This window comes from Alligator sinensis, unplaced genomic scaffold, assembly GCF_000455745.1.
Source record: "Alligator sinensis unplaced genomic scaffold, ASM45574v1 scaffold228_1, whole genome shotgun sequence".
NCBI lineage: Eukaryota > Metazoa > Chordata > Crocodylia > Alligatoridae > Alligator > Alligator sinensis.
The window spans coordinates 2,525,773-2,553,755 of NW_005842044.1; the positions used below are offsets into that span (position 1 = coordinate 2,525,773).

General features: G+C 40.3%; 1 protein-coding gene across 3 annotated transcripts in view; it reads left to right on the forward strand.

Moving 5' to 3' along the window:
- The window catches only part of BANP (BTG3 associated nuclear protein), a 191,353-nt gene that overhangs the window by 77,039 nt on the left and 86,331 nt on the right, over positions 1-27,983 (forward strand). The window contains exons 7-11 of one of the 3 annotated variants that reach the window (XM_025203112.1): positions 5,993-6,160; positions 18,504-18,634; positions 21,612-21,705; positions 23,266-23,328; positions 25,535-25,579. In XM_025203112.1, the coding sequence (XP_025058897.1) occupies positions 5,993-6,160; positions 18,504-18,634; positions 21,612-21,705; positions 23,266-23,328; positions 25,535-25,539 (461 nt within the window). In that variant the 3' untranslated portion in view covers positions 25,540-25,579. Of the gene's footprint in view, positions 1-5,992; positions 6,161-18,503; positions 18,635-21,611; positions 21,706-23,256; positions 23,329-25,534; positions 25,580-27,983 lie in introns of all 3 variants that reach the window. The other 2 variants (XM_014519521.2, XM_006022768.3) reach the window with 2 other exon arrangements.

The following is a 27,983-nucleotide window of genomic DNA, read 5'->3' on the forward strand; positions in this document are numbered from 1 at the left end:
TTCAGAGATAACGTTGTTTAGGAAGTGAGGTTCCCAAAAAAAGCAAACAGTGGACCCATAATGTTTAGAAACAAGAACATCCTTTGTTTGAACATTACTAGTGACTACTCATGGCCCTAAAGAAAGAGAACGTCTGAAAATATTTTCAGCTGTCATTAGATAATCTACATTTTTTACTCCCATTGTCCCCTGTGTATGTACATTTAACTCTTAAAATGCTGTTATCACCTCTTTTACCAACTTGCTGCACTGTAAGCGTATTTTGCTGTGTTTTACAGCAGAGCGGTTGCACAGCTATCTTCTGAGATGGGCAGTGTTGAAATCTGGGCTCACTGTGCCAGTGATTCTCAGTTAAGGGGCCGTATTGTTCTTACAAGGATGCTACCAGGTGCTGCGCAATATTATCACTGTTTGGCGTGAAGAGACTTGCATGTGATTCGCAAGCAGAGATTTCAAGTAGGAATCCATGGTGCCAAAAATGTTTCTGACTTGTTGACGTCTTTCTTGGTTTTTTGCAACAGAAGAATTGCTCTACTGTTTTTCGTAGTCAAGACGCAAGTGAAAGGAAGAGCTGGTATTTCCCAAGAGGTGCCCTGAGTCCAGTGAGAAGTGACACAAGTCTAAAAAGGTTGAGAGCCACTGCTCTAGATGCTAGAATGAATATAGCATTATTCTCCATGCGGCCTTTGCTCTGATAGATTGAAATCTTTATTCACTGAATGATTCCTCTTCTCTTCTAATGTAGACCTCTCAAAGTTAGGGGGCTTATTTTATTCCTTCTCTACCACTCACTCAAGCTTAGAGTGATGAGTTGTAGCTGCAGCTTGAGTAAAAGGTGATTCTGATGTGATTTATTAATGCTTGGGAGTATGGAGGAAGCTGAAACCATAGTTTGATGGTTTTGATGCTCTAATGGTCATCGTTTACAAACATATCACAAATCTCGCCTCTGATTTTATAATGAACTTTTATTTATAGGATAAATGTATTTAGTTCCAACGCATTCCGCTGTACTTAAATGTATCATTTATATGAATGGGGGGGGGTGCAGGTAAAGTCATATCTGAGATTCACATGCATCTGATCAGTCCCAGAATTTTAAAATTTTACTTTTTGTACTTGGCTCTAGTATCGACATTATGTGAGAGCCCACATATGAGAGTCAGATTTTTTTATTCAAGGCCAAATTGTCAGACCTACTCTGTGTATGCGGTTGCTGTGATTGCATATGCAGCTATGGTAATTGTTCATATAAATAAAAAGTTAGAAATGCCCTGTGATCATGTGTCTATAACAATTGTAAGGCTAGTATCTAGCTAGGAATTGCATGATCTAATTAGGTGCATGGTTGTGTATTTACAGTTTTGAAAATCTGGGACTATAAAACCTCTTTGTTTTCTGTTGTTTAAAGTCAGCTTCTTTCTTTATCCATTGTGCTTATCTGTGCAAAGACTTATCACCATATTTTCTCACATACCGCACAGCCCCAAATACGACACGCACCTTGTTTTTTGGAAGGCAGAATGTAAGAGGAGGAAAAAAAGGACTTTTCCAGGGGCATGGTCCAGAGCTGTCTGCATACCTTGCCCTGGTTGCCTCAGGCAAAAGCTATGGTTTTAACCCAGCCGTTTCAGCTAAACATTTCTGCCAATTGGGCAGCAGCTGTGGGAGGGTTAAACTGAGTCCACCCTTGCTGCTTGCTGGCCTGGGGAGAAGCAGCAGTCATCACCTGCTTCTGTTAGCATTCATTACACATGTCTCCATGTTTCTGTTCCTCCATGCTTCTATTCCAGTGAAGAAAGAACCTGCTTAAGAAATGCCTCTCTATTTTGGAGGGCTGATTTTTTTGGGGGGGGGAGAGCCGCATGCAGTATGTAGGTAAATATTAAAAATTGTCTCATCTGAGAGATGTTTCACTCTTCATCAGGACATTCCTGAGCATCTTTAACCTCAGTAGTCAACATCTGTTCCTACGTACTAATTTTTGTCTTATGAACAGAGCGCTGTCACTCTTGATGACCTTGTTGCCAATAGTTTATAGCTTTTCAATTCCTGCTTGAATAAGGTGTCATATTTTACCTTGCCCTGCTGTATTATACTGCCAATACCAATTGTACCCTTTCCTTAATCTCAAGTTCCTTTTCTGTTGTTGCATTGTTTTGTCTTACCTCTTGAGAGACTATGTGCAAAATGGAAAAAGAGCACGCTTTCTGGTTAATTGATTTTCTGGATAATCAACTCTCTACTGCATATAAAATGTATTTATGTGGATACCTGTAGCTACAGAAGAGGATTATTTGCAAATCCAGGGTTCAGAACAATTATTTCAGCTGGTGGGCCACTTAACGAATTTTGATGAGGTGTCGAGGGCCGGCCGCACACACGGTATGTTTCAGAAGACATCATTTTAATAAATTATAGCTAAAAAAAAAAATCATACTAAAAATCAGATATCTACTGTAACATATTTGAATTTTTTCAAAAACGAATTTTGGTCCTGATTTATGTTTTTTAGAATAGTATATATAGAGGCAATTGCAGAACAGCTCAAAATAAAGTCTTACTCTTGTACATGTGTGTTTGGAGGGTTGGGAAGGTGGGGTAGGTGTGCAGAGGGGCTGGGTGTGTGCATGTGCGTGGGGGGGCTGCCCGCACGCTAGGTCCCGGAGCCAGGCTGGGGTGGAAGGGACGGCAGGGAGTGCAAGCAGCAGAGCTCGCTTGGGGGGTGCGGTGCTGGTGCAGGTACATTTGACCTGTGGCTGCCCCCGCGGTGCTCTGCATGGGACCGAGCCCTACCTGCTTCTGCCCGGGGCAGTCTGTGTTGTGTTCCTACCTACCGATGGCCCTGCCCAGCCAGTGCTCATTGCACAGGGCAGGCAGAGTGGGTGGAAGGCAGCTGGAGCTGGAGCCCCACATGCTGGGGCAGGAGTAACTTGGCTGCTGCTTGCTTCATGCCGCCACTTCCCCGTACTACCTGCTGCCTGGAGCTTGCAGGAGGGGCAGGAGAAGGACGTGGAGGAAGAGCCGCTGGAGGTGAGAGCGCTGAGCAGTACCCAGGTGTCTGCAGCAGCAGAGAGCAGCCATGCTGGAAAGGTGTGCGTACTGCCTGGGCTGGGGCCAGGGCCATCAGCGGGTATGGGACGGGAGCGTGGCACGGGCTGCTCCAGGCAGAAGCAGGTGGGGCTCAGTCCCATGCAGAGTGCTTCAGGAACTTCCACAGGCCGGATACAATCAACTGATGGGTCGAATCTGGCCCACAGGCCATATTTTGCCCACCCCTCATGCAGAAGAATGGCTGCCAACTTCAGCATAAGACAGCAAATCTTCTCTACAAAGGCATAAGTTTTCTGCACAGACTGAGGGCTCGGATGAATCTAAAGAGTTAAAACAACCGCTTTTACTGAACGTTATTGCAAAAACTTATAAATCTGTTTTTCTGAATACTGCATATTAGTTTGTAGGGGAATAGATTAAGTTCAGAGAAATGTGGTCTTGGTATTTACAGTACAGTATGTGCTTTCATTTTGCTGACACCTACGGAAAGGAAAGTATTACACAGCGACAGATAATAATTTCAGTTAATTTTCTGCCCTTTTTTTAAGGCATAATGTAGTAGTTGTAAAATAATCTCTACATAGCATATTTGCTTGCTGTTAGTTGCCAGTGAGAACTCCTGGGCCTTTGTGGTGCTTCAATCTGAAATTCTTTGATGCCAGTGTTTTTCTCTCCTTGGTTATGTTGTCTTCGTTCAAGGGGAGATCTGCAAAACAAGCAAATGTACAGCATGCCTGCCCAAGTGCAGGGGGGCTAGACCCGATGATCCTTAAGGTCCCTTCCAGCCCCTAACGTCTATGAAACTATAAGATAACGTAAGAACGTTAACAAATGGAGCCAGCTTTAGAAAGATGGCGATGGCTTAATGAGCCCCATACACCAAATAGATTAAATACTCTGTATGTATAACAAGTAGTAAGAGCTGTAGATGAATTAATGAAATTCAAAGTGAATTTAAATTATTCAAAAGGAATAGAACGGAAAGTATTAAAGAAAAGCAGCAAATGTTAGCGTTTGCAGCTTGTTCTTGAATCTGGAATTTTACCCCTGTTAGGTCCCCATCCATCAAAGTACTCTAAGAACGTTTGACTTCAAGTAGGGGATCATACATGACGGCAGTGGGACAAACCAGCCTCTCTTAAATTTAAGCAGATGTTTAAGTGCTTTGTCGGATTAGGCCGTTAAAAGTAGGCTTGATTAACAGGCTGTGGAGAAGAGACCTTTTCATTTAGAAGTCCTGCAAGCAAGCTGCTAGGTAAAAGGAGTGGCAAACACTTAAGAGAGCTGTTTCATTTTAAATAAATGTCTTTTGCTTCTAGGACATAAGTGTATCCTCATAGTAAGCAGAGACAATTTGGGTTAGTTCCAGGTTGCTGGGCCTTTTGAGTGGCTATAGCAAAACACCCGGTCCCATTTTCTGGCAGTGGAATTAATCACAAATCGTGGATGTTTTGTAAGGTAGTGTCTCATTACTGCACCAAAACCCGGCTCAATCATTCTGAGGTGGGCTTTGAAATAACGAGGTTCTAAAATAAATTAACGTTGGGTTAATTTTATTTTCCTTCTGGTTGTTGAACTTTTATGGTTTAGTCTTTCAGGGCTTTTTCTTCAACCCTGAGGGCTAGAAATGTCTTTATCTTTTTGAGAAGTCTGAGGTTTAACATAAAATCAGATGACTCCAGCAACTGGAGCTTTAAGAAAAAAAAATCAGTCCTTGCAGGACTGCAGTAGAAACATGAAAGTTGGCAACCATGTGCTGGGAACTTGTAAAAATGTTCAAGTTATTTCTTTCCCATTATTTTTAACCATAATGTCATAGATATTGAAACCAATTATTCCAAGCATGCTGGAAACACAGCCCTATGTTTTCTGCTTGCTTCTCCTGTTTCACTTGTAACTAGGTCCGTGTTTACTGCAAAACTTTCAAGCCTTAGCGAACCTAGCCTGAGTTTGCAACACAACCCAAACCATGTGCGCTTCAGTGCACAGTCTTCATGCCACGCAACTCATGCAATCGTTTCTATGCTGAATGGGGAAGCTGCAGCAGAACCTGGATTTTTTTGTCTGTGATTGGGATGATTTACAATTATATGTGTAATTAACAGTGGGTTGCTGAATTAAGAACGAGTTGCTCAGGCAGTTGCTGCAGCTTTTCTCTTCAAAGGCGTTGCTTCTCCACTGACTTGAACCACTGCGGTGGTCCCCAGATTAGAAAATTGGGTCCTTTGAAATAAAAGCTGCAGCAAACATCTGGCTCACTTAAGCAGTTCTTCACCACTGTTTATGTGCACACAGTGCCTGGCTAGTTCACCAATCCTCATCTCTTTGGGGGGTAAGGGAACTTTACCCTATGAAGAATCTGGGTTTTACTGTAATATAATTTACTGAAACAACTGTATTAGAAAACTGACTTTATATCACGTTCATTATGCACCCTGTAATTTATTTTTGTGGGATTTTTAGGAATCGTCAGAGGGACCCTAGCGGGTTTTTCACAACAGAAATTAGCCCTGGCTTTCAGTTGTCATCAGATTTCTGTAATTGTGGCTAATAAGCATAGTTGGCAAGGGGGCAGCTGATCTAGCAGACTATCAACATTGCATCTTAAGCCTGATGGTACAGTGTGCAAGTCAGTAGGGAAACTGTGTATCCTTCGTCAGTTGGATGCACCATTGGTCATTTGCATGTGGGCATTTACTCTGTTTGCACATGCAGTTGTAGTGATTGCACACAGCTCTAGTTCTGCAAATCTCTCCCAGAGGTTGTCTCCTATTCCTCAAGGTAGCTTTGGGCATATGTCTACAGAAGTTTTTTCATGTAGATGTTTTCTTGCTCTGCAATGCATGGCAGTCTTTGTAGTTGCATGGTTGATGGGTGTATTTTACACAGAATGTGGATTTCTATTCTGGTCTACCCTTTTTCGTCTTTCTAATTGCAGGCCACCTTTTCTATAAATTTGGAATCTCAGAGTCTGACTGGTACCGGATCAAGCAGAGCATAGACTCCAAATGCCGGACTGCTTGGCGGCGGAAACAGCGTGGCCAGAGTCTTGCAGTGAAAAGTTTTTCACGACGGACACCTTCCTCGTCATCATATAGTGGCTCAGGTAAAAGAAAAATCAGAATGATGGCATGGAAAGGTCTACCCAAAACATTTCATGTGTCTTTTGAGAGGTGAGGATTTCTTGGCTGATACATTTTTGGGGGGGGACCAACTGTGTAGTTGGGGGACAAGTTAGACAGGCTTTCCTTCAGCAGAAGGGTACTTGGTGCCCGAAATACATCTCCTAACTATTCAGTTAGGCCACTAAAAGAGATCACCAACAAAATCCATGCTTCATATTTTCTGGACTGTCCTGGCTGCAGTAACACGCCTACCACGTTTGTCTTTTAAAACCCTTAGGAATAGAGTTAGTCTCAGTCAGGTGGCAGTCACAACAGGTTCGTGCAAAGATGTCATAAGTGTATAACTAGTATACACGGAGAAATGGTGACATTTTAGGTGATTGAATTTGGGCTGCAACTTTTCTTGCAAGTGAGGTTTACCATTGACAAATAGATGCAGCATGCATGTGTGCATGTGAGGCAAGGAGGGATACGTCTACAGGGCAGCTACAGATGTGATGTGCGGACAGACCTGTGCTGTGCTTAGCTTAGGTATCAGCCAGGGCTGCACAGGTATCATTGCAGGCGACCCCCCCCAAATATGAATCCAGAGTCCCTGATGGGCTTGTTAAGCCCTTGTTGAAGCCACAGCAGCATGAGCTATGCTGCTTCTCCTGTACTAAAAATAGCTCAAGTTGGCTAGCTTTAAGTCTGTACTTATTTTCTGATATTGCCCCTTTGACTGCAGTGTAGACAGACCTCGAGAGAGGGAGAGCATGTAGGTGTCTCTGGCAGTGGATAGGGGTGGGGAAAAGGAAGAAATATCCAGTAAATATGTTCTTGTTCTAAAATGACAATTACAACGTTTCAGTGGGTAAGATATGTACATAATGGTTTTAGTTGGTAAGTATATATGTTTCAACTTTTCCTCAAATAAATTCAGTTTGGGCCGTCTTTTCCATCCCAACCAAATATTTTGGCTGTACTATTCACAGCCCACTTATTAATAAAAGTTACGTGCAACTTCATGGTATTGGGTGTATTATACCAGGCAGTCATGAAGTTGTTAAGCTGTTCAACAGAGAAGTTTAATATTTATCTGCAATTAACATTTATAATAAGAATCCAGTAAAAGCAAATCTCTCTTCAGTTATGTATTCATACCATTTGTTAGGGCATGCTTGATTTTGTTCGCAAAATATTTTCCCCTAAAGAAATACATGAATCATTAAAAATGAAGTAGGTGATTCTACATTTCCATATAGGTATAGGCATGAATAATAATAAAGTGAAAAGTATTGACCTAAGAAATGCTCTCATGGGGCATTTCTGGCTCCTGGTTTATATTAAAAGTAGTGTTGTGGGACATTTGTACATCATATATTAAAAGCAGGGGGTTGGAAGTAAGCCCAAAGAGGAGGAAGTAAGTTTATTTGCCTGCATAAAGTTTTTGGTTGCATGTTAACACTAACCACTGTATCTTATGCAAGGAATGCCAAAATCTGCTTTCAATGGAAAATTTTATGTACTGAAACTGAGAATCAAATCCAAAATTCTCAAATTAAAGCAATTAATTGGCATAATGATAACCATAAGCCATATTTATTGATGGAAGTTTATTTTGACTCTTAGGAATATATTTTCCTTAAAAAATGCATTTGTGGATTTTAGAGTTACATAATTATTAGCACATACATATTAACTAGTGTTGCACTTCCTTATGGAAATTAATAGTTTTCCTGCTGTTTGAAAAAGGGAGCAGCATTGAAATATGCAGCCTGTAGATGGAGGCTGAGGGTATTCTTGTTTTCTGAAGGCCTCCGTGTCAACTCAAAAGGCTGTAGTATCCTCTTAAAACAAAAAACCACCCGTCTCTCATGCCATTGCATCTTTTAGAAGACGTCTTTTGTTCCTGAATGTCACAAAGGTCTACTGAGACATCTTGCTGTTAAGTTTGCAAGGGGGATATGAGCCTCCCGGTCAAGATGCAGACCACCAACGATGACGGTGGTGGCCACCTTTGATAGGTGTGGAGGAGAGCATTCCTGAGGTTTCAGAGCTCGTGCCTAATGTTTTCTTTAAGATACTGTTTATATTCATAACATGGTCAGCACCGTTTCCTGGGAGTGTTTGAAGGGATCGTGTGAATCCACAAGTATGTTCGCACACAGGAACGACGAAGACGCTGTTAGCGTAAAGCAGCAGACCCCGTTAGCTTTCTCTTGTCAGGAGAATGATTGTAGCATGCCAGGAACAGCTGGGAGCAGGAGTGTTTCACCTGCAGCTTCTCCAGTAGCCATCCGAGGAGAGAGGAAGGGGCAGGAGGAGAGCAGGAAGGAAGGCACTGTGAGAGTATGGGGAAGGGAGAGGAAAACCTTATAAAAATAAATAAATAAATTGGATTCGTGCAGTATTTAAAAAAGGGCAGCTTTTGGATGACAAGCCTGTAATTCCATCTCCATGTTCAGGTAACAACACAAACTACTCAGGCTTTGCTTTTGTGGTTTGACATCCCTGGAACCCCTCAATGGAATTATAGCACCATAATTCATAGGCATCTGTTACTTATTATATATACCGTATCATGGATATAGCAAAATTCCCACTGCCAGCTAGTAGGGAAAATAAGTAATATTTCACAAACTCTGAAGTAACGGAGGTCTGTATTTCACTGTTATGACAACATAGTTGTCAAATATGGCTTTTTAAAGTGTTACATATGAACCCAGACAGTTTTTATGGTAGCATTTATTTCAGGGGGCAATTTAAGGTGAGCCTTGAACAGTCTGGACTTCAGCTGCTTGAGAAACTGTCTCCTCCTCTATCGTTTGCCACAGTGGGTAGGATTAGCACGTGTGTTCTGGGAGCCCGTTTTTCAGACTCGGCTTTCTAGGATGCAGGGCAAGTTTTTCTCAAACAATACCCTTCTCTCACTTTTCCAGTTCTCTTACTTTGGTCTGCCGGAGTTGCTGTATTGCAATGCACCTGCTTAGACTAGCACGTGGTTCAGAATTTCGTTCTGTGCTGGCCAATGAATATTATTCTTGCATAGCAGTAATGGCCAGTTGGACTGTCCAGTGTGGCTGTGTCTATTTGGTTTAATTAACTGTCAGTTATGTTGCCAGGGTAAGTGTTGGATGATTTATATAAATACATACAACACAAGTACTTTAATCAAATATAATCCATCTGTTGAGTGGAGTGTGGTAATCTGTTCCATGTAAAGTACACAATAGATAAAAACGGAATGATGCAAAATAGACATCTCAGGATTACTTTGACACAAAAAAATACCCCAGCATTTCTCTCTTGCTACTGCGATGTCATCCAAGCACTTACGCGTGTACTGGATTATACTGCTGTTTTCTGGGTAGCTTCCCATATGCTTTTTCTAATAATTAATTATTAGAAGCTACATTCTTTGTACAGTAAACCCAAATATTAAAAATGTATTTCCAGTCCACTGAAGCAATGGAGAGAGCCTAAATGTGAAAGGACTGGAGAAATGAACAGACTCGTTATAAACAGACTAAAGAACGGGAATGGAAGTGGGAGGGCAAAGGTTACAATAATAAGCTGTAACAGTTAATCAGTCAGGTATGGTCATGATTACTTAGTTCCTTTAAATGGGTTTATGTTTTTCTCCCACCTTGTAGGCTTCATGGTAGACTAGAGTGCCAAGGAGGGAATCAGTGAAGTGAAAAAAGTGGCTGGTGGAAAATGTTTGAGGAGGATATCACATGCATAGAGAGCAGCACCAAAAAAAGGCATGTGGGATAGTAAAATAAGATTTAAAACACTCCTGCTACTACATTATTTAGTGGCACAGGTACAGCACTGCAGAAGTCGTAGTCCAACAAGTGTGAACTTTCAGGAGATAGCTATATTACTCGTGTCTATGTTTTTCCATTAGCATGCGAGATGCTTTTATCTTTCAGCTAACAAATCAGTTCCTATGATATGTGCAGAAGACAGGAAGATTATAGCGAAGTAGGATGGCCTTGTTCACTTTCTCTGACCAATTTTGGTATAGGAGAAAAAAAAAAAATTAAAAAAAATCTGGCCATTGATCACATTCAGCTCCAAAATAGAGCTGGGAGGGGAGGGAAAAATCTTGGTAGAAATCCAGTCCATAGTGCAGGATTGCAATTAAATCAAATGCACAATAAATGCAACCAATAAATACAAAGAAATGCTCCATCCCCATCTCTCTTGGTGTAGACTAGAAGGTCGTGGTCTGGTCTGAGTCAAGGTTAACTGTTCATGCAGTTGAAGATATTTTTGATGTTTTAAATAGCTTAGCATTGTAACTAGCAGGCTTCTTCTCTTGAATACCTTCTAGGGAGCCTTTTAGCTGGTGCATTTCTGGGAAGGCGAGAATCTCCGTGCACATCCCCAGTGACTTTCTTAGCGCGATAACAAGGCACGTATCTACTGTTGTTTTGAAGGGGGAGGGAGGTATTGTCACCGTAGCAAATGTTTAAATTAGTTTTAGAAGTCTGTATCCTTTCCAACTACATTTCTTTTAAAATTGCTGCCGATCTTTTTGAAGACCATCCTCATTTCTTGTTCATCAGACTAATTGAACGTAAGGTATGAGTTGGGTAAAATACGTAGCTGTGGTTTTACAGGAGTCTTTGTTCTTAGCCCCCAGTGTGAGGTTATGCCCAGCTGTATTGCCTTCAGAAAAGCTCTGGGACAGGACTCTGACTTCTTCGTCACTCCCCACGTCCTTCCAGGTGAGCAGCGGCTTTGCCCACTGCACGCAAAATCCGCATCTTTTATTGGAGAAACAGTGAATTAAGTACACGGTGGCAATACTGTAGTGCGTGTTCAAATTCCTTCCAGAACTGTGTTTAATCATGCTGGTGTCAGTGGGGAAATAAACCTTTGTGTAAGCATGTTAGCATGTACAGGACATCAGGATGGGGAGCCGTGTAAGAAAACACTTGCCAAATAAAGACAGACAAATTTAATAGGGAAACACATTTTTGTTTCTAAGCTTGTAAAAAAAGCATTGCAGATAACGGAGAGTGGAGGAAGAAAATAGCAGGGACACTATTACCAAGTTCAGTGTGATAAAATAAACCTGTTGGTTTGTAGCTCAATTTAAACTTAGCAGCTGCCAAATAGTTAATTATTCTTAATGTCACCCAAGGGGAATATTAGGCTTCTGCTCCAGAAAATATTTCTATATACTTTGGAAAATGTATTTTCTTTCATATTGCTACCAACTGATACATAAGGCAAAAGCACAATGTCTTACTGTGTACTGTGCAGCTGAGCTCTTCTGAAAACATCATTGAGAAGCTTAAAAATATTTCTGAGGTCTTGTGGGGTGCATGGGAGCATACGAAATAATCTATATTAGCTGTTTTCCTGAGTTTTAAGTTATTTTTCCCCCCTCTGAACTTACTGATGGACCCGAAATTTTATCTGAAAATAGTGAATGGGGAAAAGGATCGAATGCAAAGCTGGGCTCCGTAGTGGTAATTGGTGTAAAGTGATGTTTTTCATCAGATATCTCTAAGGGCTGGTTAATCACAGAATAGCTTTCACTTATAAATCCCAGACTGTGTGTTTCAGTCTATGGACATTTATTAGCACTTTCTTTAAGCACAGCACAGTTGTCTGCCCCGTAGCATAGCAGAGCAGCACATTTGCTTACATTGTTGTTAAAAACTTGGCCGACAGTGATGGCTTGTCTCTCATACACTGAGGATATTCTGCATTTTTCAGATTTTTGTGGATTCCTTATCAAAAACCTTTGTTTGGCCCCTGGCCTGCAAACGGTTTTATTGCGTGTCACCAAGACCCAGCTACGTTTCTCCAGTCTAATCCTGCTGATTTATCAGTGCATATATGCTGAGAGTCATTGGATCAGCTTAGTCACCGAATCCTATCCTAAACTGTTCTCATCTGATAGCTGTTTGGTGTCTTATTCGAAATGAATTTGGTGTCAGTCCAGGTTTCTGCAAACTGGTACAAACTCATCACTGTGAATCCCAAAAGATCAGCTAAAAGTTGGCTTGGCTGTTGACCTTCCCTATCATCACTGTGCTTCCAGAACTGGGTTTGTTCATGTTAATGGAACAGCGTGAAGACGTTTGTATGATCGCTGCCCTGGTGCATGTCCTGTCCTGGGAGGCGGTAGATGATATCAATGCCCAGTCTCCAAATGTGTGCTCAGCAGTGAATTTAATTTCTTTAAAATGTAATTGCCAGAAGCGTGCTGGGCTATAACCTGCCTTTTACTTTTGTGCATCTGAAACAGCTTTTGGAAGAATTTAATTGTTCGACGCATTATAGCCAAAGCGCTTTCAGTACATTCAAACCTAACTATTCTGTATGTTCTTGAGTTTTAGTCTTAGATGCTTGTGCTGACTGTTATTAGACCCGTTCAACTTTATGGGCAAAATACGCAAAGCGAAGGTTTTCTCTTCTCGGAGCACATAAAAGTTTATATAGCATGCGACTTGATTTGTATCATATTGCTTAAAATGATAACAGATTTCCTCTTGGCTGTTCTATTTATTACAGTTACAGTTTAGCCATCCTGACCCTTTGACAGTAGTGGGTGTTAGGAAAATATGAGCCTGATCCTACATTTTCTTTCAGACATAGTGGTTACGAATTTGGCCCTATAATCTGAAACGTTACTCAAGTGTTAAAAGTTCAAACGTAACTAATCTCCAGACTAAACACGTCTAATGAAGCCTGTAGGAAAAGCATGAGCAAATGCCTCTTCACTATTATATCCTTCCCTCCCCGGTTATTCATTAAGATTGTCCTATGTTTAATTGTTTGTACAGGTTTACAGCAGCCATGAGATTTATGGGTTGTATAAAGTCATTGGAGCAGTTTGTTGGGCTCAGGCAGAAGTTATAGTCCCATATTTCATCTGGCACTTCGTTTGAAAAGGTTGTTTGCTCTGTGTTGTACTAGAAGCATTGATTGCGGGGGTCTGCTCTGCTCTGCTCTTCTCAGAGCCAGTGCTTTAGTCTTAAAGTGTGTGTTTTTTGTTTCTTGTCCTTTTTTTTTTCCTGACAAGGGCTATACACATGGCTGCCAGAAAATGTTTAGCAAGACATTCCTTTTGAAAACAGGAACAGTCTTGGGGAGGGGAGAAGGCTTCAGGAGTGCCTTCTTTCCCTTTTCTCTCCATGCATCTGATAGGGTTGTCAAATGTAGTGTCGCAGTTTTCCATGTGGAATCTGTTAATTAGCTCCATGGTTATGGGATTGATCTGCAGATTTGGGTGGAAGGGCTCGGCCTATTCCAGAACGTTGCATATTAAAATCTCAAGTGGCTGCTGAAGCCAGATCTTCATTCCGGATTTGCAAAATAAGTCAAGTTTGGGGAACAGCATGCGATGCCTCGTTTTATTTCTGTGAATTATCCCAAAGGGGAGGTGGGTGGGAGTGTGCAGAGGAGTGGGGGTTAGGAGGGAGGAGCAGGGATGTAAAGCAATGGATGTAGGTAGGGCACTTTGTCTTCTTTTAGTTTTTCTTTTCCTAAGAATAACTCTTAGGGCATGCAAAAGCATCTTCTAGTTTTTGTTACCAAAGATCAGATGCTGCCACTGTTGTGCTCTAGGGCTAAGTACAGAGAGTCAGAAAGCCCAAGGCTGAATCAGGTCAGTCTTCGCAGGTTAGTCTAAGTTGTGTAGATTGGACCGCTAGGCAAGTGAACAGACATTCACTTTTGATTCCAGAAATGCAGCCATGTGACTGCAGTGGCCCAGGCCAGAAGCTGGGGGGCGCTAGAGCACACCTTGCGGGGCTGGAGCAGACAGCTTGGGCCAAGGCTAGCCCGCCCACCCTGCGAAGGGGTGGGGGTTGTGGGAGAGATGCAAAGTATCCTGGGATGCTGGGGGACGGTGAGTCAACTTGAATCTGGAAGGGATCTGGGACAGAAGTTCAGTAAACCGATTTCACCTAAATCAGTTCAGTCTGATACTACATCCATCCAGGTGTATCTTAAACCAGCTTCAGCCAGTTTGAAAGCAGTTGATCAGTTCAGTCTACAGCAGTTTAGACTAACCTGTGAAGACTGAATCGATTCAGCCTCAGGCTTTTGGACTGTCTGTGCTTAGCCTTAATTCCTATTTAAATTGAAATTGGGGTGCGAAGACAAGTATCTGCCCATAGATATGGGGTGAGCACTTGATCAAAATCTCCCTGAAGATTTTTAAAGATCCATTAAAAGAGTGAGCAAGGCTAAATGAAAATGGAAAAAGTGATATGGAAAATGCCAGAGGTTTTGTTTCGGAGTGAGGAACGTTCAAATCGATCTTAGCTGAAAGTTAAAATACGCTCGTGCTGGAGGTGGTTACAAATTACATTTGCTTGACAAATCCAGTCTTGCTCTCTCAACTTCTGAAGAGGCTTAGCTTGGAAATAATATGCTGCAGAAGTTGCATGTCATAGTGGGGTGATTTTGCCAAGTGTTGAAGATTTGTTCGAGAAGGTGAATTCCATTTTAGCACGGTTTACTTTCCTCTAGCTCAGAAGCACATCTAGTAAACAGATATGAATTTTAAAGGGTCTAGTGTTTGCTCCAGGAGGAAGGAATTTGCCAGTTATAATTTTTTTCCATATCGTAACCCGCCACCTGTGAAAAGTTAAGAGCGGCATCTTCCGTTTGGTGGACGATTGGGATGCTATTGTAGTTTTGTGCCAAAAGAAGGATGCTCTGAAAACACAACATCATACCTGAAGAGCAGCATCATTAAATCAAGTGTTCGGACAATGTCCAAGTAAGCCCCTCTTCCTAAATAATGCAGTGGAAAGTTTCAACATGCGAGTTCTGTATGGTTTCTCAGTGCCAGGGTTTCTCTAATATATCCAAGTTGTAAATGTGAGGCCAGATAGTTTACATGATAGTGATTTATAACTGTTGACATATCCTCCATTCAAGCTGTGCCCTATTCATGTTTGTGTTTGTTTTTTATGGGGAATGTTTAAAAATGGATAAATATTACTTCTGCCTGGTCAGAGATTTAGAGAGGGGAAAAACAATTATACATAAAGGATGTTTTGTTTTGAGACACTGCTGAATTCTTTTTCTTTTTTTGTTGCTAACTGTGGCCATTGCATCAAAGCCAAAAACTGAAGTCTATTTATAAGCAAGTTTGCTTCTTGAGAGATGGAGTGTGAAGGCATTTTGTCCCCATCTCCCCTTTCCTCCTCCTGACTCTGCTTGACATTTGCAACGCTTACAGGCCCCCTGTTTAACCCAGTCGATATAAAAATGGTTTTTAATACCTATTAAATCACAGCTGGACTACAACAAATACAAGTCTCTGTATTCTTCGGTTACAAATGCCAGCATTTCTTCAATATGCCGCAGATATCATTAACGCACGGATACTCCTGTGTTATGAGCCGTTCTTGATTAGGAAGTTAACTAGTTTAAATCTGTCTCAAGTTTTTCTCAGAAATACCATTTATCAGTGCAATGTTGTAAATTTAAGCTACAGGGAACATACCTCAAAAATGTTACTGAAGCTATAGGAGGAACAAGCCTTTGATTGTCAGTTAGTTCTGTCTTTAGTCCAACATCTGCGTGGAAAAAATGTTCATCTGTCTGTATACACACACACAATCCAAATACATAATCCTATATATATATATATATATATATATATATATATCCCTATCTTTGTTTTAAATATATAGGATTATGTATTTGGACACCAGGGCTGGCCAGATGTTGAACTGTGCAGTGAAATTTGAAAAAATGTGCTGGAAATATGAAGTCACAACTGGATGGACTAATTTTGGCCTATAAGGACAAGATTAAAAAAATAGGGCTGGTTATCTAATAGCCTTGTGGTGTGCTTTCAAAGCTTCATAAAACAGAAATGATGGAAAATCAGTTCTGTGAAAATAACATGAAAATTCAACACACGCAGACAAGGGAAAAGATTTCAGAGTTTTCTGGAAGAATTGTTTATCCAATTAATGTTGCTGAACATAATGACAAAGCCCATTTACACATAAGAGAACTATCTGGCACCAGATCTCTAAATAAATTCCCTGTTGGCCTCACAAATGTACCTTATAGCTGTCCCAGAGAGCAGTAGCAGACTATGCTGTATTCAAGGACTGCCTGTTTTTGTTTTTATGCTACCGTGGATGCCCATGGCACTGCAGGATATTGGAGGGTATTTTGAAGCAATGGCTTCTCTGCGAATTTGGATAACAGTGAAGCAACAGGGCATTGCTGACCCATGCCCCTAACAGAAGTAAAACCCAGCTTAAAAAGGTTAGCAATAACAATTAGCAATAACAATAGTTATTTTCTTGTCTTTGGTAGCTGTAGTTGGCTGTTTTATTCACAGGGTATCATTACAGACTGTTAATGAATTAAAGATGCTTGCTTGGAGTGTTAACAAACTTTCCGACAAATAACTGCATGATAGCTTAGCAGTACTGAATCGGTTTGCCATTTCATGGCTTAGATTTTAAAGTGCATGTTTGTTATCTTGTGTCAGTTGATTCAGAAAACAAGGTAGGTGGGAAGAGATGCTAATTTCTATAAACTCCATTTTTAGAGCATTGCAACTAAAACGTTAGCAGGCTGGGATAAGCCCTCTTGCGCTCCAGATCATTTTGTGCTTCCAGAATAAACCTCAGAGGGTTTAGTTAATTAGGGTGCTGGCAGTGTACTGGTGTGGAATAGGGTTTCTTTGCTTTCAGTAACCGCCCCCTATTTTTGTTATTTTGAAATGAAAATATACAGCCCGTCAGTCATCCGTAATGAGGGTAAGGCTCATCTAGTCTTTATTTAAAGAATAAATAAATGTAAAGCTATTAACAAGAAAGTTGTCAACTGTGCAAGTGCAGTGCCATTTTATTTCCTAAATATTTTCATTATGGTTTCCTGCAATAATACAGATTCATAGCCTTGTATTATGGGATGTTGCAATGTATTACAAGGGACCTCATTATATTACTGTATGGTATAGAGGTCATTACCGAGGCAATAAATAAATACAAATTAAAATGCTGATTTATAATAATTTCCTAAGTGTGTGTTTGTGACAATGTAATAGCAAAAAGGAAGCTGTTTAAATTTATCAAGGAAATAAAATGTGTTTAAAAATTCTCTGAATCCATCTTGACATAATTATATATGGTCCTTATGGTTGACAGCGCTGCCTCCAGCCATACAGCCATTATGATTTCGATTAAACTTCAAAAATATGTCCTACAAATAGTGTTGAATGTCTAAATCTCAAAAGAAAGGACGTTCAGGAATAGTAGTTAATTATCTCCATCGTAGGCCAGGGCATTCTGAGGTTCCCTCGAACAGTTCCCCTAATTTTCCCCTCTGCATGTTTAAAAGGACGCAAAGCTACTCGCCAGCGCTTACACCTATTGACTGTGTCTCAGTCTCTAGGTACATACCTGTACCTTGAGCCTCTTCTGTGTTCTCCATTAGGAAGCCCAAACTTAAAAAAATGTAGTCAGTCTTCAATAAGTAGTGCCAGTGGATTAAACATAATGAGTTTAGACATATTATTTTTCACCTTTGGTGTTTAAGTTCCAAGATATACTTTTTTCTGCCACCCTAAGGGGGAAAGATTTACACCAGTCCTTTTGATGGAAGAGGAGATTCTCTTGAAATCCTTTTAAGACTTGAGAAAATTGACAAAATAAAGGCAGCTTTAAGAAAATACCGGTTATCGCAAGATTTTCAATAAAATGACAAGAATTGACAACACTGATACGTGACTTGCTCATAAGAATGGGACGGTTGGGTCGTCCATGTTCTGGTGCTAAATGTGTTGCAGCTAAAACCCGGTCCTAAATGGGAATATATAAATTATGGCATTCATCCCTTAGCTTTTATCAGACACTCCAGAGGAGCAGTAAGATTTGGTATGTGCACTGCAGAAAGTTACCCCCCGCCTGAAAGGAGGATGGTGTGTTGGCAGATGATGAACAGATGGTTGGAGCATTGAGGATTATACAAGTTGAGGAAAAATTTAAGTACGCTGTGATTTAGATGGCCCTTTTACCTTACGACTCTGCTCTCCGAGCATATCTTGTCTATGTGAAAATTTTAATCTAATTAACCTAACTACGTGTCATGTTTCAGAGACAGAAATGTAGGAGCATCCTTTGAACTGTATTGATGGTGTCTACAGTCTGACTCCGACTAATCAGGAAGCTGCAACCAAAGCATAAGAGTAATGCAGCTGATATGCGTCTGCTTACTCCCTCTGCAGTTTTTTATTAATTTTTTTTTGCAGATTTTAGCCATACGTTATTGCCTGGCAACTGACCTGGAGATGTGCAAATAAAAAAAGCTGGGGTTTTTTTCTTTCTTTTTCAGAGGGCGCACAAAGTACAGTGTCGGCTTCTAATGAGATCCAGCAGAACCAGCCGCAAGCCCTCCACTACGCACTCGCTAATGCTCAGCAGGTTCAGATTCACCAAATAGGAGAAGATGGACAAGTTCAAGTAGTATGTACTCATTCTTAATCTCTTCTGTTTAAACAAATTTCTGCTGAAAACTTTGTGCCTCAATCTCTGATTCAGCTTTTTCTGAAACTTGTTTAGGATTGGCAGAGGCCTCTTATCTTTTCCTAGAAAGAAACCTAAACACTCAGGGCCTGATTTTTCTTTTATAGTTGTCAAAAATGCGCTTGCACAGTTTGCTCACACAACTACTGTAAATGAATGCATGCATATAAGGGTACACACAAATGGCCAGTTAGGCCTCTAATGAGTCATTTGTCTATGCAATTATCCTGATTATGCATGTAAGCCTAACAAATGTGTTTATATTGGTTTTCTAAAAATCTGCTGCTTCTCAGAATAGTAAACCATCCATTTCTGACTCATGTATCTTCATTCTTTAACATTGCCTTCACAAGCAGTTTTGGACATCTGTTAGCTTTACATGTGTATTCATTTAGACACATATATACAAGCACAATTTATAAATATTGACAAATTCTAAAAATTCTGTTTAAATAAAGGTAAAATTTTGACCCAAACCCACAAAAGTCAGGGAATTTGAAAGTTAAGCCTGACACATCTATAATAACTCAAGCCCTTGCCGTTTTTAAAACCTCTTTTGGTACATTCTGAGGAAAATGATCTGGACTTTTGTAGCTTCCTGTCACAGTTTTAATACAAAGCATTATTTTGCATTTAATTAAAAAAGATGTCAAGGAATAAAACACATTTCAGAAAGAAGTTGCAGCATATAGTGTTGTGATACTTCACTTTCAAAAAGGAGAAGTCACGCCAAAATCAAGAGATCCCAATCAAATGCAAGCTAAGGCATTTAAAAAAATAATAAATTTGGGGTCTACCTCATTTGCCTTCTGTTTTTTTTTAAATGGGTTTTCAGTCTCCAGCAAGCTGGAAACTTCTTTTGGTAAATCTCAACATTTTTTCTTCTTCATTGTAATAATAGTGAACAGGATTACTACTTGTGGATCAGGACCCCCATTGTGCTAGACGCTGTACAAACAAGAAAGGAAAGGTGCTGAGGACAGAGAGCTCTTTCAAGTGTAATGGGAAGCATAGGAGAAAGCACAAGGATGTTTTGTTTGAAAATGTAACAAGTGAATGATGAAAGCTGGCACCATGGCCTAGGCTGAAAACGGGAATCAAATCTCTATATTGAATAAGATGAAAGTAGGGTGAGGATGGGTCCTGAAGGGGTTTGAAACTGAAGACAGTAGCTTGAATTTACTGTTACAGGGAAGGAAGGGGCAGTAGAGAGATGGCTGAGAGCAGAAACCTGGTCAAAACAGTGGGGTATGCAGATAGTTTTTGTGAATGGAGATGATGGGGCAAATTTGCATTTGCCCCGACCCAAGAAAAGTATGTGGCATGAAAGATGAGAGATGAGGGGAGCATGAACAAACATTTTAGCCACAGGTACATGAAGGAAAGAGCTTTTCTAAGAAATATAATGCAGAAAGAATTGGAACTGCTTAGAGAGAGGCTGGGTGCAAGTCTCTAGAGAGTCAAATATGACGTTCAGGTTACAGGCAGGATGGTTGACTTGTCTCTTCCAGTCCAAAATAGTATCTTAGTTTGTCCATCTGACATCTCGTGGCTGTCTAGTACCAGCTTACCCAATTTTAAGATAGCTAGCAGGTGTAAAACTTTCCACCAAGCCCCCTTGCTACTTCCTTATTTAACGCCAATGCCATGGGTACTGCTCTCTGAGTTATCTGCATAGAGATGGTAGATGGCTTTGTGTCTATGGATGAGAGCACCCAGAAGTAAGTGGAAGACATGGGCACCAAGCACAGAGCCATGTAAAATCTGTAGCTCCTCCAAAGGACATGCAGAGTGAGTGATTAGAGAAGACAAATCTGGAGAGGAGCACTGTGAAAGTCATGGGACGACGAGAAGAAAAGCATGGCCAACATAGCTGAAGGCAGCTGGCAGGTCAAGGATGAAAATGATGGACTGGTTCTGAAATTTGGAAGAGGTCCTTAAAGAGGCTGATGGCAGTGGTTTCAAGGGTGTGCAAAGCGCAGGAGCCTGGTTGGAAAGGAGCTAGAAAGAGGACTGAGATGGGGTGCTTTGTACACAGGAGTTGGATAATTATATTGCAAAATAAATCAAAAGTGATACTGCTTCTCTGTGAGGATCTGTCTCACTTGTTGATTGGGGCCAGGTAGTGGATTGGAGTGGCACTCAAGGAGGGGTGGGGATAACTTTTGGCACGCGTTTACTCAAGAGACAATCCTCCCATTGAGGAAACAAGGTTCTTTTACCATAAACTGAGAGGTAGCGTCATTGGTTTTCATTCCCAGCTCCACCACCGTTTTGTAGTGTGATTACCGTGTTTTGGTTTCCCCATCTCTTAAAGCATGTGTATTAATTTGACCCATCTCACAGGATGTTTGTGAGGTTTAAAAATGTATGTAAATCATTTCGAGATCTTTTTCGTGAAGGACTCAATAGAAATGCAAATTGCTGTTAGAAGATGTATAGACAAAACGCCTGCCTAAACGCATATAAAGTTGAGAGCTTATTACACAGAGATAAATGTGAATCTCTGGCATCATAATTTAAATTTAAACTGAAGTTTGCTAAACCTATGGTGGGTTGCAGCCAGTATCTAGCTGTTGTTGCCATATCAGCCCTGGGCTGCATTGGATGGAAATGACATTTTTTGCTTGTAGAGGACAGTCTGCATAGATCAAGCTTCAGGTCGTTAGTAGGGCAAAGTACATTTGCATTTAAATGCCCTGTACAGGGTCCATGAATTGCTGATGGCCTTTAGGTTTTAGTACTGCCAGTGCTTCCACTTTCAGGCTCAAAAATATTTATAGAGAAAATGTGAAAACAGAAATAGGTAGTGTTAGGAATGGACTAGATGCCAAGGAACTGCAAATGCCTCCATAAATTTTGTTTGGGGGTTGGGACAAAAATATTATTATTATTTTTTCTTGCTTGAATTGCTTAGGTGCACAAACTGAAGTTATTGGCCTTGAGGGCTGGCTGCGTACCTGCAGTGGATGAGCGAGCAGGTTTTTCTTGGACTGGTGAATGGTGTAAAGGTGAACAAAGTCACCTTTTTTCCCCCTTATCCTTGAAAGAATTATCTCTACCATAAACACGGCATAATTGCACCTTTTTAATTTTCAATGCTCTTCCCTGGGAGCCCTGAGAGCTTGATGTTAAGAAGGGAAAATGATTCTAATCTCAACATGGATTGGGTCTGCGCTCTAATTTTATATACAGTCCCTATTGTCAGTTTGATACTTTCAGTATGTTTTTTCTCCCTATAAATAGACAGCTTCCTTCCAAAGGAAATGAAACTGTTTGAAATAGAGGGATCTGTGTTTCTTTGAAATTCACATGCAATTGTTCTTGTGCTATAAAATAAGGAAGTCCTTTGACAGAATTCCAAATGGGTATCTTTAATCTCCGTTTCATACAGGCATATTAAAATGAAAACAAAGCCTTATAAGCCCCGACGTAGGTTATTTAGAATCAAATGTGCCAGCAGGTAAATTGCAGTAGCAAAGGCTTCTTTAGGCCAGTCGGGATGCACAAGGACTTTCTTCACTTCCCTGCCCATTTATTTTTTTTTCTTCCTAACGTTATGCTTGATTTCTTTCTGAAGTGGTTGTGTTAAGATCTGTGATATCAAGGAGCAGCCTTATTAAAACTCTTAGGGCCGGGTCACTCCAATGGTGTAAATTGGCATAGCTGCATTGGAATTAATGATGCTGTTCCTATTTACACCAACGGAAGATGTGACCTTTAGTGTAGTTTGATGCGTGCATGTGTCCATCCCGGTGAGCGTGCAGTGCTTTATGGCAGATATGGGTAAATGCGATATTTTTAATTGGACCAACTTAATAGTGGGAAAAATTGTTCGTTGCAAGCTTTTGGGCACAAGCAGTCTTCTTCAGGCAGAGGGAGAGTCTGCTGGTGTTCGTGTGCTCTCCTGTGTGGAATACAAGCCAATATGTCTTATGCTTTCTGGATAATCTTGAGTATTTCTTTAAATATCTCGTTTTAGTTTAGTAGTCAGTGAATCCACTGCAAAAAGATCACAATGTCTTGAACTGAACGTATTTCAGGGAATGTTAAGAGCTTCCCACTCTGTGTTTTTTATCGTGTTTGACCCAGCTGCATTTCATCTGTGGCAAAAGTAATCCCTATACATTACTGATGTACCTTAAGGTCTGATCCTGCCACCACACCCAGAAGTACGTTGCCTGACCTGCGCTTAAAAGGGGTGTGTGCATGTACGTATTTGCGGCAGGTTTTGTGAATCATTTAAAATCACTAAAACTTAGAGTTTTGGAAAGAAAGACACGGTACGTTCCCCATGTCTATTCTTCCTGCCTTTTGTGAGTTAAATGCTTTACATATCAGACTTACTCTTCCATTGGTACTACATCTAAAAGAATGGACACATGTGGATATGCTTAATTTTTAAAGCAGTTTGCACACATAAGAGAATTTCAGTGAGTTACGATTTTTCTTTCCCCACCTTGTCCCTGCGTTGAATACGTAAGGCTGTACTATATCTGAGCTGCTAGCTTCTCTGAGTTTTGATTTTCTTCTGATGCTTCTTGCTGTTTTCTTTGTTGCGGATCCCACAGGGTCACCTCCACATAGCCCAGGTCCCTCAAGGCGAACAGGTCCAAATAACGCAAGACAGCGAGGTAAGCCAAAACGTAACCTTTGAGCTCTGCTGAGATGAGGGCCATGTTTCTAAAACCGTTGTTCTCAGGATGGCAAAGAGAAGCTAATACTGTCAGCGAGAGCAGAACTGAATGCATGCAACAGAGCCACGTCGAAACGGGCCTCAATGTCAGCGAATGCAACACGTTTCTACTCTGTGGATGTTTTTGCTTGGCCAGCATATTTTATTTGCAAATTGTGGTTTAGAGCTGATGTGCTTTTTAATGGGATTTATGGGAAGCAGACTATAGTGTCTTCATGTTATAATAATGAGTACAATCTTTGTGCTTGTATGTTAGTTCAGAGAGAAAAGGATTGGGGATACATGCCGTGTAGAATGTGTTCAAAACACCTAGGAATAGCTTTAATTGTGAGAGCTGCAGATCAGGGAGGATTTTTGATTTTCTTCGTAGTGCAGGTATTTTACAGAACGAAGCAGTTTCTGCCTGCCTCTGTTACTCTTCTAGCAACCCCCTGAATTGAAACATTCACAATTTAGCTTCAAAATCGTGAAGCTAAAAGGAAACTGATAACTCCAGATTTACTCAGGCAAAACACCCATTGGAGCCAGTCGGATTTTGCCAAAGTTAAACCTTTATTGCTGGCTGCTGTGTATTTTGGAATGTTTCATAGCCTGAGATGGGGCTTGTGCTCTAATTAATTATGCTCTTCGGACTTGATTAGGTGGGAAAGGTACTGCAAATAACCTAGAAAGAGAACTGAATAGTGCAGTAGCTGTTTTGCAACAACTTTGTGTAAGCACTTTTTCTGCATTTAGAGTACCTTTTTATGCCGTAGCCTAATCCATTTCCAAAATGGACTAAAGTAAACTTTATAAAGGCATGCTTAGCGCATGCCAAGTGTCCACATGGGGAAGTTATGGCAGAAGAGTTATTCCAGGGCATTGCCCTGTGCAGATCAACCCTTATGCTAGAAATATTTATTATAAATGAAAATCAGTTTTAGTTGAAAGAAAGTCTCCTTTAAGGGTTTGACTCTGAGGATAAAGAGAAATGGAAGTGAATGGGAATGGCATAGCTCTGTAGCCTTAATGATAATTATTATTAAGGAATCTAGTGTGAATGTGAATGGCATAGCTCTGTATCCTTAGTGATAATCACACTCGATTACTTAATGATAATGGTCTGGAGCCACTAAATTATTTTGGTTTAGGAGAGGTGAGGAGTTCTGGGCTGAGCCTGGAACTCTTACACACCCAAGCTTCGCTGACCTCAGTGGGAGTTGTCTGGTATATAAGGATTTAGGAGCAGGCCTATCTTTTGTCCATGTGGGCTGAAAACATCTGGGTTATAATTTATTCCAATGTACACAACTTTGAAAGAAAGCAGAATTACTGCCAGTTGTATTAAGCATAAGAAAATCAAAGACTTTGGTATGTTTCCTCATAGAAATTTGCCATTTCACCTCTTGTACCTATAGTATCTTGGATAGTGTTTTTTTCCCCCTTGACTTAACCATACTTTTAAAGGCCCTGTTTGAAAGTGCAAACCATTTTCTTTTTGTAATGGAGATTCTTTTTTCCTTTTTCAGTGTTCATAGCTCTTGCAAATGGCTTATAGCATTCAGAATCTTTTGTAAGAGGTGTCTTTGTAATTTCTATAATAGAACCCTTTGTTCACATTTGTAATTGAGTTTTGATAAAGTAAAAAAAAAAAGCTGTTAGCACAAGTGATAGCTTTGTAATAACAGATATTATATCCATTAGAAAAGCTATATTTCATACAAGTCAAAGATTTAAAAAGGTATTTTCCTAATTTTAGAATAACAAATGTTTTGAATTATGCATGTTTGCATTTTATAAAAATAAGGGAATATGAGAAGACAATATCTATCTCTGTAGACGTCACACAAACAGATTTTTTATTTAATCATCACATGAAAAGCACCAAAAAAGAACTTTCTAGGTTGAAAAGAATCTCTAGAACAGTAAAAGCATCCATTCTCTGTGGTTAAAGTGCAAGGGCATTGTAGTTAAGTTTTATTGCCAAAGCATACAGACTTTCGGAAGAATTTCCTAAATTAATGGATTTCCTTGAACGAATTACAATAACTTGTTAAATAATGAAATGGGGAACAGTTAAGCACTCTGAAAACAATTTTCCTTAAACAGTCCTACTGTATTAATTTCCAAGGTATGTGTTTATTATCGTTATTCTTTTTTTACAGGGTAACTTGCAGATACATCAGGTTCACGTTGGTCAAGATGGGCAGGTAGGAACCGATTCGTCTGAGTTCAGTTTTAAATAGCACTGAAATAAATTTTGAATGATTAAACTCTATGCTTGGACTGGGTTGACATTACTGAGCTGTTTTAATGACTAAGATTTGTGCCGAGTCTTCTATTTAAATCTGAATGGATTAAACAGAAAACATAATGCTAAATCACTTGCTGAGTAGTTTGCCTGTTCATGATGAAACAGTTTACTATTTGACCATACTTATTTCATCACTTATGCACTACTCTTTATCCATATGTTTTATACCTTTTCGTCTTTGACCTCTTCAGTCTCGTGCACACAAAACTGGATTGATTGCCTTGTGTACAATACGTTCGACCCGGTGCTTTTGTTATCGACCATCATTGTGGCCACATGTGGACCACAAGCTATGCAAACATAAGAACGTTTGTTGCAAAGGTTTATGCAGCTACATTTTCATTATATAACTGAAGAGAGATGGATCTACTTGTGTTGTTTTTGATAAAGATGGTTTTATTAGGTGCTTACATATGCATGTGGCCAGAAGAAAATGAGTCTTTCCCAACCTGGGGCAGTGAGCCTGAAATTAGCAGAATTAACAGACTTTCAGTCTCAGGTGGAAGCAAAATTGCTAACAACTGATTGCAGGTGTCCTTTACAAAGAGCACCTGCAAGGCTAAAATACTCAATTTCAAGTACTTGATATTCTTGTTAGAGAAACCTTCTCTCCTGGACACTTGAATAAATAATTGATTTTTGTTCTGGTTTAATGAGCACTGGGAAAAGTTGAGAAAACACAAGTCACTAAATTGAGCATTTGGAAGGGGCTGTTGGCACTCTGGCCTTTTGGCCACACCTGTGGGAAAGAGGAAACAACCTAACTTTTCTATTTAAAAAAAATATTTTCTTTAGAAAATATTGGTTAGATTTTTAACAGAAAGTTTATTATTTAGTACTATTGTGACTGGAACAAAGATAATACGGTTTTTTCTCAAGGTAAGTGTTAGCACATATTTTACAGTGCTCTCTCTTTCTCCCTCTGTTTCTTCTGCCTGCCCTGAGCTGCTTTCCAAGTAAATTCTTATTAGATAATTGTACGTGCTTAACACTGGACTTTTATTTCTCTTGGACTGGTACAAACAGATTATTTGCATTTCTTTTTGGTATTGCAAGCCTGGTGTAAGTTTTTTCCCCCTCTATAAAATGTGGTTTTATATGATATCTGGTAGAGCTTAAGTAAAAATATATGGTTGATCCCATTTTGCTGGTGGTACCTACGTTGTACGTGGTTAAGTGATGCCATTCAGAAAATAGGAACATTCAACTCCTCCTGCTGTTTCCTATGCTGGAATAAAAAGTTGTGATGTAAGTATGAATTTCCAAAACTGAAAAATTAAAAAATGTAATTTTATAGGTCTCATAAATGGCTCAGGAGTACACGCCAACTCAGGGTATAAAGGAAAGAGAGATCTCAGATTTTTATATATACGTGCCAGTCCCTCCCACGGAATTATAAGTGAAGGGAAGGAAAATATGGTTCGGTTAGTTTTTCTTTAATTAAATCAGTTGTTCATTTGGGCATTATAGCTATTACCGGTGTAGAACATCACTGGGTATGGGTTGGATCTATGAAGAGTTGGAGAATTTCTGCCTAAAAACAGCCACAAAAAGTTTCGCTCTCCCTTCCCTTTTTTTTTTTCCTGTCCTGTTTTCTTGCCAGCGTTAGTTGAGAGTGACAAATTACAATATTGCGGATTCCCGCTGCCCCTGCTTTTCAAACTCCATTTTTCTCATACGGAACAAGACGCAAAGCAAATGGTGTTATGCTTTTTGAGCTGTTTCCTTCATGCACACTTGCTTTTGCCTTCACAGAAGCAACTGCTATGCTAAGTAAACCGCCGGCCAGAATTGTCGCGGCTCCTGCGCCAAAGCAAGCACCTTCCCCTCGGCAGCAGGGTTCAGTAACTTTTATATTCTTTCAGATGTAGTTAGCTACTCTGTATTTTCCAGTCATTTGGGGAGTGGAAGCAAGGGAGCAAGAGCTTGTGGGGGTGACGTTAGCTTCATTCTTAATTAAGTTGTCATGACCCTGGTTTCCATACATATTATTACTTTATTATTTCGATTGTGGAATCCATCAGGTTTGGATTTCTGTTTTGCTCGGTGGAGAGAATGGCAGCCAAGGGAAGGATTTGTTTAGCGTTGTCGATTTTACACCGTGCTCCTTAACGATCTTCACTTCCGAAGTAGACAGGATCTTCAGTCTTTTTCCCCTAAAAAGTCATTATTCAAAGGCTTGAACGTAGGCAATACAGTCCGAAGGAAAAGATGCAGTGTTTAGTGGTGCGTTCTTGGTAGCTGGAGCACTGCTCAGATCAGTGACTTGCTGCGTGTTCGTAATTGTCCTTCGCCTTGTA